Raw genomic sequence first — 11,269 nt, 5'->3', positions numbered from 1 at the left:
GAGACAGTAAACCCGTGACCCTGAGGTTCTTGCCTCCAGCGTCCACCCTGCGACTCCCACTTGGGAGCTCCTCCTCTGGAGGCAGCCCCCAAACATACACTGCTAGTGTTTGCGGCTTTCACCTGAGGGTCTGAGCGAAGCCCCGCGGCGCACGTGCAGTGAATACCTCCACCCCCTTGGGGGGCGGGGTCGCGCCCAGAGCCAATGAGAGCTTGCGAGGTGGAAGGGTAGGGAAGCTTCCAGAGGCCGGTGGGAAGGAAGTTTTAAAGAGGGTACAAGGGGACTTGCGGGAGAGTCATGCAGTCCAAGCGGGATTGTGAGGTAAGCGGCTGGCGACTTGGGGGCTGGCGAACCCTGCTAGGGCGGGTGTAGGCTTTAGGGACCCCAGTATCACAGGAGAGGTGGGGGGCGGGCTTGGCGATCCGCCATTCCACCCTGCCTTTCCTTCTCAGCTGTGGTGTGAGAGGGTGAATCCAGAAAACAAGGCAGCGCTGGAGGCGTGGGTCAGGGAGACAGGCATCCGCCTGGTGCAGGTGAACGGGCAGAGGAAGTATGGCGGGCCACCCCCAGGTACGATAGTCCCAGCCGGCCAGCCTCTACTGCCCCGAACAGCCGCCTTTGGGGGAGGGGTTGCGCCGAGCCTTCACTGTCAGAACTGCGAACTACCCGGATTTATGCCCCCAGCAAAGGAGGATCTGTGCCTCCACGTCCACCCGCCCCGTCGAGGGAGGGGGCCAGTCTCAAGGTGTACCTACTCTCTGCCAGCCCCCTTGCTAGCGCGGTCACGTAATTATGCCAACCACCCAGTGTACGGGTGTAAACCCATTTCACAGACCTTTGTTCACATCGCCTCCCACCCCCGCGCGCTGGGTCCGTGGGCTAAGAATTCGAAAGTGTCTCATGGTGGCCTCGCATACCCCCTTCCCACAGGCTGGGTGGGCAGGCCGCCGCCAGCCGGATCAGAGGTATTCATCGGGCGGCTGCCCCAGGACGTGTACGAGCACCAGCTTATCCCGCTGTTCCAGCGCGTGGGCCGCCTCTACGAGTTCCGCCTGATGATGACCTTCAGCGGCCTGAACCGCGGCTTCGCCTATGCCCGCTACAGCTCGCGGCGCGGCGCTCAGGCCGCCATCGCCACGCTGCACAACCACCCGCTGCGGCCGTCTTGCACGCTACTCGTGTGCCGCAGCACTGAGAAGTGTGAGCTGAGCGTGGACGGCCTGCCGCCGAATCTGACCCGCCGCGCGCTGTTACTCGCGCTGCAGCCGCTGGGTCCCGGCCTCCAGGAGGCGCGGCTGCTGCCCAGCCCTGGACCGGCGGCCGGGCAGATCGCTCTGCTCAAATTCAGCTCGCACCGGGCCGCTGCCCTGGCCAAAAAGGCGCTGGTGGAAGGTAGGCTGCTGGTCGGGGGAGGCTGGTTGGGGCCAAACCGGTTCTGCCAGGCAGTTTATACTGAGCATAGCTGTTAAAGTTACAAGACCTTAGAGTCAAGCATGCCAGAATTTGCAGCCTTTTATTATTTGATCTCAGATTTTTAAAACTTAAAATGGTGCTACTAACACCACTTACCTAAATTTGTAACACTACCTGAGCATTATCTTCTGACTTAATCCTCAACATTCCCCCACCCCACCCCGCAAAATAGGCACAGGACCCTCCAGCTATGAGGAAACTGTTAAATTGATTTGCTCAAGGGAATCCAACTGAGCCTTTTACTACTATAGAACCTGTTTTCTCAGACTGTTTTGACAATGGGTGTGTATGGTACTTAGCACACTGACTTCTAGCAAGTTTTCACAGTAAAGATTGGCCATTATGATGGTTATGAGGCAGACAAATACTGCATTAATCAGTACTCCTCCAAGGAAACTGCTAATGTAGCAGTTGTGTTACCCTCCCTTTGCAAGTAATGGAGCTTGAATGCTTCTTTTCTTACCCTTGGTTACACTACCAGGAAATGGGAAAGCTACAAATTATAAGCCTGGGTTGCTGCTCCAAAGGGCTTACAGCCTGGAGGCTTGGACCCAGGGTTTAGATCTGCCCTTGTCTTTTTTTCCTGCAGGGCAATCACACCTCTGTGGAGAGCCTGTCGCTGTGGAGTGGCTCAAGCCAGACCTGAAGCAGCGACTCCGTCAGCAGCTTGTGGGTCCCTCCTTGCGGTCCCCACAGCCAGAAGGCAGCCAGTTGGCCTTGGCAAGGGACAAGTTAGGGTCCCAAGGGGCTCGAGCTACCCTGCAGTTGCTGTGCCAACGAATGAAGCTGGGGAGCCCTGTGTTCCTTACTAAGTGTTTGGGCACCGGGCCTGCTGGCTGGCACCGCTTCTGGTACCAGGTCGTGATCCCTGGGCATCCAGTACCCTTCAGTGGCCTAATCTGGGTTGTGCTGACCCTAGATGGGCAGGATGGGCATGAGGTGGCCAAGGATGCTGTGTCTGCACAGCTGCTGCAGGTACTCACTGAGTCTGGGGCCAGCCTCCTGTGGTCTGCTGGAGCTGAGGCACGTACCATGGTTAGACAGTGACTCCATTCTCTCTCCAGAGGCAGCCTGAATGGGCAGGCAGAGCCTGTGTCAGGCTCCAACCCAGCAGGCCTGGGTGGCCACTATCTGACCCCAAAGGTGGGGAGGGACATGGCCCCAAGCCCTTTAGCCGCCCTGCTGGGAGGGGGCAGCTTAGGTTTGGCCTAAATTATGGTGAGGGCCCTTGCCTTTCTCCTCTCAGCCCAGGGTCCAAACTGATCCTGTGATCTAACATGGCCATTCCTTGTCCCACACCCATCCTATCTATCATACCTTTTCCCTCTCCCACAGTTTAGCATGAATCTTTATTGTCCTGATTTGTCCTCTTTGTTGGTTATTTAGGGGTAGGGGCAGCTGAGCCAAAGGGTCAGAAATCCTGCCCTTTGCCTCCACCACATGGCATTCTGCTTTCGGTTTTTGTAGTTTTGGGTTTTTCTGTGCTGGTTGTATTTATATTAAACCCCTGGTTAGTATATGCTTGTGTCTGTGCCGTCTTGCCACAGCTTCGAGTTTGTCTTATACTGGCAGAGTGAATAGCTGCTACGGGGTAAGTACTTCCTCACATCAGTGCTTTGAGTGCATCTTTCTTGTGTTGCACCGTAGGGTATTATAAATTAATATTCAAGCCAGGTGTGGTGGCTCACACCTGTAACCCCAGCACTTTGGGAGACAAAGGCAGGCAGATCACCTGGGTCAGGAGTTCAAGACCAGCCTGGTCAGCATGGAGAAACCCCCTCTACTAAAAATACAATAATTAGCCTGGCATGGTGGAAAGCAGCTGTAATCCCAGCTACTCAAGGAGGCTTAGGCAGGAAAATCGCTTGAACCTAGGAGGTGGAGGTTGCAGGGAGCAGAGATCACGCCATTGCACTCCAGCCCAGGCAACAAGAGAAAAACATAACAAAAAAAAAAAAAAATTGGGTCAGTTGTGGTGGTACTCATGCCTGTAATCCCAGCACTTTGGGAAGCAGAGGCAGGTGGATCATTTGAGTCCCGGAGTTGAAGACCAGCCTGGGCAGCACAGACCCATTTCTACCAAAACAAATACAAAAAAGCCTGGTGTGGTGGTACACACCTGTAGTCCCAGCTACTCCAGAGGCTGAGGTGGAAGGACAACCTGAGCCTGGGGATGTTGAGGCTGTAGTGAGCCATGATTGAGCCAGTGCACACCAGTCTGGATGACAGCGAAACCCTGTCTTTTTAAAAAATAATTTATATCCTCTGGGGAATGCAGCCTAATAAGCAAGACTCTTGCCTGGTGAGGAATCAGTTCATTCCCTCAGTCACTGTCATCCCCAGTCTCCTCCTCCTCCTTTTCCTGAGCCATGAAATCTTCTGCCTCTTCCCTCAGTCCTGCAAAGAAGTCATTGGTGCTCCAAGCCTTGCTGCTCAGGGCCCGCAGTGGTCCTCCCTTTTTCTTGCGCCGACGGTAGTCATCCACCACCACAGCTCGCAGCTGGGCCATGTCCCAAAACTTGAGGCGCTGGTCATGGCCACTACTGGCCAGGAAGCAGCCACAGTGGGAAAGGGCCAGCTCCTCCACAGGCTCCCCAGCATGCTGGCCCACACTGCCTACCACTCGGTTCGGTAGGATGTTCACAGCCCTGGACAGGAAAGAACAGTGTTAAATACTGGCTAGCTGGGCCTGCCCATCCTGAGACCTAAGGGCTGTCCAGGCCTCCCTAACCTGATGACTCCATCGGTGGAGCCAGTACACAGCAGACTCTCGGTGACTGGAACCATGCAGTCAATGGATTCGGCTCTCAGGGCAAAGCGGTCACTTGTGGCCCCAAAGCCATTCCAGTTGAAGAGGTAGATGGTACCTTCACTGGAGCCACAAGCCACCTTCTTCCCACACTGCAGGGGAATAGGGAAAATTATGTGGAAGCTGCCTTAGACTAAGCCCCCAGCACACACCCCTTCATCCCACCATACCCAGCTGTACTTTCATGAGAGTGACAGAAGTCAGATCCCCAGACTGAGGCTCTGAGAGCAGCTCGAACCGACGCCTCTTAATGTTGAAGACACCAAGGCAGCCATCTCCACTGTAAAGAGTAGAGCAATAGGCTTAGACACAAGGTCCATTTGAGGAAGACATTTCACACAAGAAGGGGAGGCGAGGCAGCTTTGAGGTAGTACCTGGCTGTCAGCAGCAGCTTCTTGGCTGGATCCAGAGCCATGTCTGCGATGTACTCTTCATGTTGCCTCATATCCATGAAGGGGCCCTCCTTCCGCTGGTCCCAGAGACGGATACTACCCATGTCATCCCCAGTGGCCAGAACATTCTCATCCACCAGCAGAAGACTGTTGATGGGGGCGCTAGAGACACAGATGCAGAACTTCTTGGAGCATCTTTGTCCCAGGAGGGGACCTCCTGGTCCTTCCCCTTCACCTCCATGCACATACACAGAACTGGCTGCTCTACTTACCCATGAGCCTTGGAAACACGCCTTTCCAGTCGGCCCTGCTCCACATCTAGAACATGGATGGCTTTGTCCTTGGAGACAGTAATGAGCTCTGGAGAAAAGGTGCCCAGGTCATGGTGCTGCTCACTGCTCCCTTCCACCACATTGTTGGTTGCCTTCCCCAGTACTCACTCTGCCCATCTTGAGAGAAGGCCACAGCTCGGCAGGCCTTCAAATGGTGACCTGATGACCAGAGCTCCTTGGTTTCTCCCTCTTGGCAAGAGTAGGAAAAGCTGGGGAGAGGGGAAGGAGGATAAATGACTCCAGACCCAGCCTGGGTTGCACTGAGTGCAGAGACCAACTAGACAGAGCAGCCTTCCCACCTACCTAGGAGTTCCTGTTTCTACACCTCCAAGCCCAAAAAGTTTACCATCTCATTTCTCCACTTTCAGTGAGTTTCAAATGTTAGGTCTTTTTTTCAATATACAGTAATTCAAGGTATGTTTGCTCAAGATGTCTTTGTGATCTCACCCAACCCCTCTTTATCATCTTTGAAAGCCCCAGCCTGGAGAAAGATTGCATCTGGATCACTGTGGAGGAAATATTTGTTATATCAATGACAAGACCAGCTCCAGAAGTTAGAAATGTAAAAATTAGTAAGGTAGAGCAGGCTCTTGCACTTCAGGTCTGCAGGAGCTAGAGAAAGACACAATTAATTACAGTACATTGAGAGTACATGCTGAAAAACAGGCTGGATCAAAACGGAGTTGGGGGGAGGCACCAGCCTATAAGCAACCTTGAGGTAAATACTGTTTACAGAATACCCCCAGTGCCTGCCTCAGAGCAGATCCCTTAAAAAGGGCAGAATGAATACATGTTAAGTTGCCAGTGAGTCCCAGGTGGCCAGAACTGAGCCTGCTCATTTTCTCTGTCCCAGTGCCTAACATGAAAAAGTAGCTTAATACACATTAACAGATTCAGTACTTGGGAAGGGAGAAGAGAGCCCTGGAAAGCTAAAGTGGTGACATGTGGATTGGATCATACAAGAGTAACAGTTTACCTGGCTGAAAGCAAGGAGCAGATACTGGAGGCAGCAGAGAGAAGCAACGAGGAGGGTTCCTTGTAGCAGAAGAGTAGCATGACTGAATCTGGAAAGATGGGCTGGGTGGGTATGAGACCATATGAGCCAAGAGGAAGTTTGAATTTAATCCTCTGGGGAAAAGAACCTATTAACAATAGTCCTGGCTGAGGGTGGGGAAGGGGAGAACCAAGGAGTTTCCTCCAGAACCTTTTTTAAGACAAGGTAAGCAACAAAGTTGTGTGGAATGTGAAGAAAGGTGGATGTCTAGCGCAACTCCCAAGTGCCTGGCACCATAAATATGGATAGTAATAGAAGGGAACCTACATTTGTTGAACAGCTGCTTAGGCGCTGTACTGAAAACTTGCCCCCTCCACAAGGCGGTGTAATTCCCCCTTTCAAAGATGAAAATAGAGAAGTTAACATGCTAAAGGACAGCTAATGAGAGGTTGAGGTTTAAATTCATTAAGTAAATCTCATAAGCACAAAATCTTCATTTTTCCACTGCTTCTAACCTGTATCTTCTGTTCAAAGTCTAACATGTATTGAACACCTACCCTAGACTAGAGGTAAGAGATAAAATAGAGAACAAAACCAATGACAGATTACATCCAGAACAGTGTTTTTCACATTCTAGTCATATAATTGACTAGGAAGCTACAATCAGCATTTTGTGTACATGCACACAATAACAATAAAATCAGAAATTGTATCAGAGAGCATCATATATAATGTAAAAGGTATTTGTGGGGCAAGGTCAAAGACATTTGAAAAACGTTAGTGAAGGAGACAGCATTCAAATAATTACATAAATGGATGTATGGTTACCAACCATTCATTAGTAAGAGAAAGGTACTATGGCACCTGGTACTATGGCAGCATCCAACAGGTAACCAATTTTAGTCTGGGCATAGAGGAAGAGGAAAGAGATCCTGAGAACTCAGAGACAGTAGGTTAAGAATGAGGGGAAAGGAGTTTTCCAGGCAGAATAGCACATGCAAAGGAGCTGAGGTTTCAAGATGTATTTTTAAAAGGTATGGATGAATGAGCACAGATGGGTGTTGAAAGCCAAATTGAGAAGTTTGTACTAAATCCTAAAAGCAGACCATTGAAGGGTTTTAATCAAGGGAGTGTCTGCTGGGATTTATGTTGTTTTGTTCTTTTTGAGTCTCACTCTGTCATCCAAACTGGAGGGTAGGGTTGTGATCTTGGCTCACTGCAACCTCCACCTGCCAAGTTGAAGAGATTCTCCTGCCTAAGGCTCCCATGTATCTGGGATTACAGGTGTGAGCCACCACATCCAGCTAATTTTTGTATTTTTAGTAGAGACAGGTTTTCACCATGTTGGCTGGTCTCCAGCTCTGACCTGAGGTGATACGCCCTCCTCGGCCTCCCAGAGTGCTGCGATTACAGGTGTGAGCCAAGATTTGTGGTTTGAAAGATCAACTAAAGGGGCCTGGGGAGGCTCTCGAGCTCAATATAATAATCCAGTAGGACTCCAGGTCGGGTGGATCACGAGGTCAGGAGTTCAAGACCAGACCGGCCAAGATAGTGAAACCCCATCTCTACTAAAAATACAAAAAAATTAGCCAGGTATGGTGGCGGACGCCTGTAATCCCAGCTACTCCGGAGGCTGCTGTGAGCCGAGATCGTGCCACTGCACTCCAGCCTGAGCGACAGAGCGAGGCTCCATCTGAAAAAAAAAAAAAATTAATAAAGTAATAATAACCCAGTGGGAAATAAGTCCTTAAAGCGCTTTTTGTCCTACTATGGTCTCTGGGCTCCGTCAAGACATTCCAGTTCTTTCAACAAATTGGTGTGGTATAAAAGCCGAATGTTACTGAATGAATTGGGCCCACTGAATCTTATAAAATTTGTCTCCCTGCAACTTTCTCTCATCCCTCCTGTTCCCAGCTCCATCCCCGGGGAGCTTCAAGACCCGGCGCCCCTGGCCCTGCCCCGACTCACACGAACACGTCCCCGTCCACGTCCCCTGCAGCCAGCAGGTCGCGGGCCGGGTGGAACGCCAGCCCACTGGCAGGAGCTTCCAGCACGATGTCTTCCGGAGTGTCTCGGATCTGGGCCGGGGCTTCCATGGAGTTAGGGTCCTCCTCGTCACTCTCTTCCTCAGCGGGCCTCTCCTCACAAGTACGGTCCATGCTGGGAAGGACTGCGAACCGCGCCGCCGCAGAGCAGTCAGCCCCGGAACCACCCACACCGCGGAAGGAGTAGCCTGAGACTCCACTTCCGCCGGGGGGCGGGCAGGGCCGGAAGCGTCGTCGGGAAATTCTCTTACGGGAGAGGTAAGTGTCACTGCTGGTGTGGGTGGGCCGGAACGAAGAGACTGCGCCCACGAGATCTGCTACTTCCTTGTCCTGCTGTGGCCCGGTTTGGGCTAGGTAGACTGCGACCGTCAGTTCCCTCCCTAGTCACGTTACGTAAAGTTGGGAACGGCGTGTAAATCCTTTCCTCTCCCACTCCATCCAGACAAGCTTAACGCCCTTGGGATAAGAGAGAGGGACGCTAGTCCTTCGTGGCTTGGTAAAATCCAAGATCAAGTGAAGCGACAGCCAGCGCTGTCAGGAAGCCGCAAAAGCCCACGCTGCGCGGTGACAACGGGAGTCTCGGGCAGCAGGCAGCTCAAGCAGCTGCTGTCCATGCCCCTAACATCTTTGTGTCCAGTTTCCTGTGCCAGTTCCTACAATTTGCCTACAGAAACTCAGTGGGCTGGACAAACAATGCTCAGTTACCAAGAAATTTTTTTTCTTAGCCGAGAGCGATGGCTCGCGCCTGTAATCCCAGCACTTTGGGAGGCCAAGGCGGGTGGATCACGAGGTGAAGAGATCGAGACCATCCTGGTCAACATGGTGAAACCCCGTCTCTCCTAAAAATACAAAAAATTAGCTGGGCATGGTGGCGCGTGCCTGTAATCTCAGCTACTCCGGAGGCTGAGGCAGGAGAACTGCCTGAATCCAGGAGGTGGAGATTGCGGTGAGCCGAGATTGCGCCATTGCACTCCAGCCTGGGTAACAAGAGCAAAACTCTGTCTCAAAAAAAAAATTCTTTTTTTTTTTGCTTTGTTTTGTTTTGAGACAGGGTCTTGCTCTGTCGCCAGGCTGGAGTGCAGTGGCATGATCATTTTTCAGTGCACCCTTGACCTTCTCAGCTCAAGCAATCCTCCTGAGTGGCTGGGACTACAAGCACACAGCACCATACCCAGCTAATTTTAATATATTTTGTAAAAACGAAGTCTCACTATGTTGCCCAAACTGACCTTGAACTCCTGAGCTCAGTCTTCCTGCCTCAGCCTCCCAAAATGCTAGGATTATAGGCGTGAGCCACTGTGCCAGGCAGGAATTTCTAAAAAGGAAAATGGGCATGACAGGCTGACGATCTGGACATCCCTGTTACCAAAGGCTCTGCAAAGATGGGAGCTTTCTCCATTGTAGGGATGGTAGGCAGACGAAGAGCAGGTGCTCCTACAGCTGAAGAGAGAACTTGTTCACATCTTTGTGGTACTTAGCCTTCTAAGACATCCTATATACTGACGCCAACACTCTTACAGAGAGGTCAAAGTGAGATTGAAACCTCAGAGAGGCTCTGTGGCCCATGTTCGCTGAGTGACTGGAAATGTTGCTGTGTGGTGTTGAGTCCTTGATACTATGTGGTCAACTGGAGGGTCCTTGTAGTCACTTTCATGAGGTTTAGTGGTACTTGAAGAAACTCTTTTTTTTTAGATGGAGTTTTTCTCTTGTTGCCCAGGCTGGAGTGCAATGGTGCCATCTCAGCTCACTGCAGCCTTCCCCTCCCAGGTTCAAGCTATTGTCCTGCCTCAGCCTCCGGAGTAGCTGGGATTACAGATGCCTGCCACCACACCTGGCTTTTTTTTTGCATTTGCAGTAGAGTTGGGGTTTCACCATGTTGGCCAGGCTGGTCTCGAACTGCTGACCTCATGTGATCCATCCACCTTGGCCTCCCAAAGTGCTGGAATTACAGATGTAAGCCACAGTGCCCAGCCCCTGAATTTCTCTTTTTAAATCAACATCTTGCTCTGTCAGCCAGGCTGGGAGTTCAGTGGTGTGATCATAGCTCACTACAGCCTTTAACTCTTCCGCTTATTCCTCCTCTGTAGCTGGAACTACAGGCTCACAAACTCCTGGCCTCAAGAGACCCTCCTACCTTGGCCTCCCAAAGCACTGAGACTGTGGGCATGAACCATTGAGCCTACCTAGCCTCAGAAACTGAATTTCAAACCAACAGTCAACCCTCAGGTCTTGCTTTTAGTGACCCTCCAGATGTCTTAATCTGTGCCATGTCTCTGTGACCTTTTTTACTAACTGGGACTGCTGCCTACATCCATGGAACCATGGTGTCATTTGTCTGAAATTAGCCATTCTAGGTGCTATTGCAGTAAGGCCCAATTTCAGCCTCTTAAGTGCCATGCACAATGCTGGCTTCCTCACAAAACTCTGTCGTACCAAGGTGAATATAATCAAAGACAAGGCAATGGCTAAGGTGACTTTATAGCTTTCTTGATCTGGTGAGGCCACAAATCTTTGGCTCAAAGTAGACAATGGCAGCCTGGCATCCAGCCAGGAAGCAGTAGTGACCCCTAATGATGAGCACCAGACCAAAGTGCTGGTAATGAACAGAAAGGAAGGAAAGAGCAGGGAATTCAAAGGCTGGCAGGCCTATCCTGGGCCTTTACAAATGTTTCAGGCTGATGAAGGGACTAGGATAGGAATTCCTAACACTGCAGGGCCACACTATACCAGCCGTAAACCCAAAGCACTTCCCTAAGGTTACACCTTCAGCCAAGGAGGCAGTTATTTGTACTCGGCATTAATAAAGTTCATAGGAGGCCATAAACTCATAAAAGGTTTTGGTTCCCACCCATAAGTGATTTTCATTAGATGCCTTCATCCAGAGCCCAGTTCATAGCCTGGGGATCAGATTAGCAGCCCATCAGGCTGACTGCAATCCCCAGGAAATCTCTGTCCAGGGACTAGGCCTCAAGATGAGTCTGAATGAGTCTGCCATTTCAGACAAATCATCCTTACATTCCTCTACCACCTCTTGCCCATCAATGAGGATAATTATTCTGTTCTATACTGGGCACACTGGCTAGAAAGCATTCTTACTGTCTAGGAATCTAGAACCACAGTTGAGGAAAGGACTGATAACTTTCTGCATGTGATTTTACACAACCAGTGGAATTAGTGTTCTTGGTGCTTAAGGGGCACTGGAGGGGAGATGAATAGAGAAGACA

General features: G+C 51.1%; 2 protein-coding genes across 4 annotated transcripts; one reads left to right on the top strand and one right to left on the bottom strand.

The window, feature by feature from the left end:
• Nucleotides 1–229: 229 nt before the first annotated feature.
• On the top strand, nucleotides 230–2,988 carry DND1 (DND microRNA-mediated repression inhibitor 1). The gene is made up of 4 exons (XM_035286518.3): nucleotides 230–321; nucleotides 453–570; nucleotides 931–1,392; nucleotides 2,063–2,988. The coding sequence occupies exons 1-4, from the start codon at nucleotides 298–300 to the stop codon at nucleotides 2,518–2,520; spliced, it is 1,062 nt and encodes a 353-aa protein (XP_035142409.1). The 5' UTR covers nucleotides 230–297; the 3' UTR covers nucleotides 2,521–2,988.
• Nucleotides 1,495–8,210, bottom strand: WDR55 (WD repeat domain 55). 3 transcript variants are annotated; one of them, XM_008986152.5, is made up of 9 exons: nucleotides 7,969–8,210; nucleotides 6,328–6,395; nucleotides 5,983–6,070; nucleotides 5,115–5,215; nucleotides 4,947–5,034; nucleotides 4,657–4,836; nucleotides 4,463–4,562; nucleotides 4,205–4,374; nucleotides 1,495–4,121 (listed from the first exon to the last, which is right to left on the bottom strand). In XM_008986152.5, exons 1-9 carry the CDS (start codon nucleotides 8,157–8,159, stop codon nucleotides 3,797–3,799), a joined length of 1,311 nt encoding a protein of 436 aa, XP_008984400.3. In that variant the 5' UTR covers nucleotides 8,160–8,210; the 3' UTR covers nucleotides 1,495–3,796. The 3 variants fall into 3 exon arrangements, with proteins under 3 accessions (XP_008984400.3, XP_035142396.3, XP_003732265.3); XM_035286505.3 differs by lacking the exon at nucleotides 6,328–6,395 and having other exon boundaries at nucleotides 5,983–6,083; XM_003732217.6 differs by lacking the exons at nucleotides 5,983–6,070; nucleotides 6,328–6,395.
• Nucleotides 8,211–11,269: the final 3,059 nt, after the last annotated feature.

The sequence above is a fragment of the Callithrix jacchus genome, chromosome 2, assembly GCF_049354715.1.
Source record: "Callithrix jacchus isolate 240 chromosome 2, calJac240_pri, whole genome shotgun sequence".
In the NCBI taxonomy this organism is placed as follows: domain Eukaryota; kingdom Metazoa; phylum Chordata; class Mammalia; order Primates; family Cebidae; genus Callithrix; species Callithrix jacchus.
This window is presented reverse-complemented; position numbering and strand designations above follow the sequence as displayed.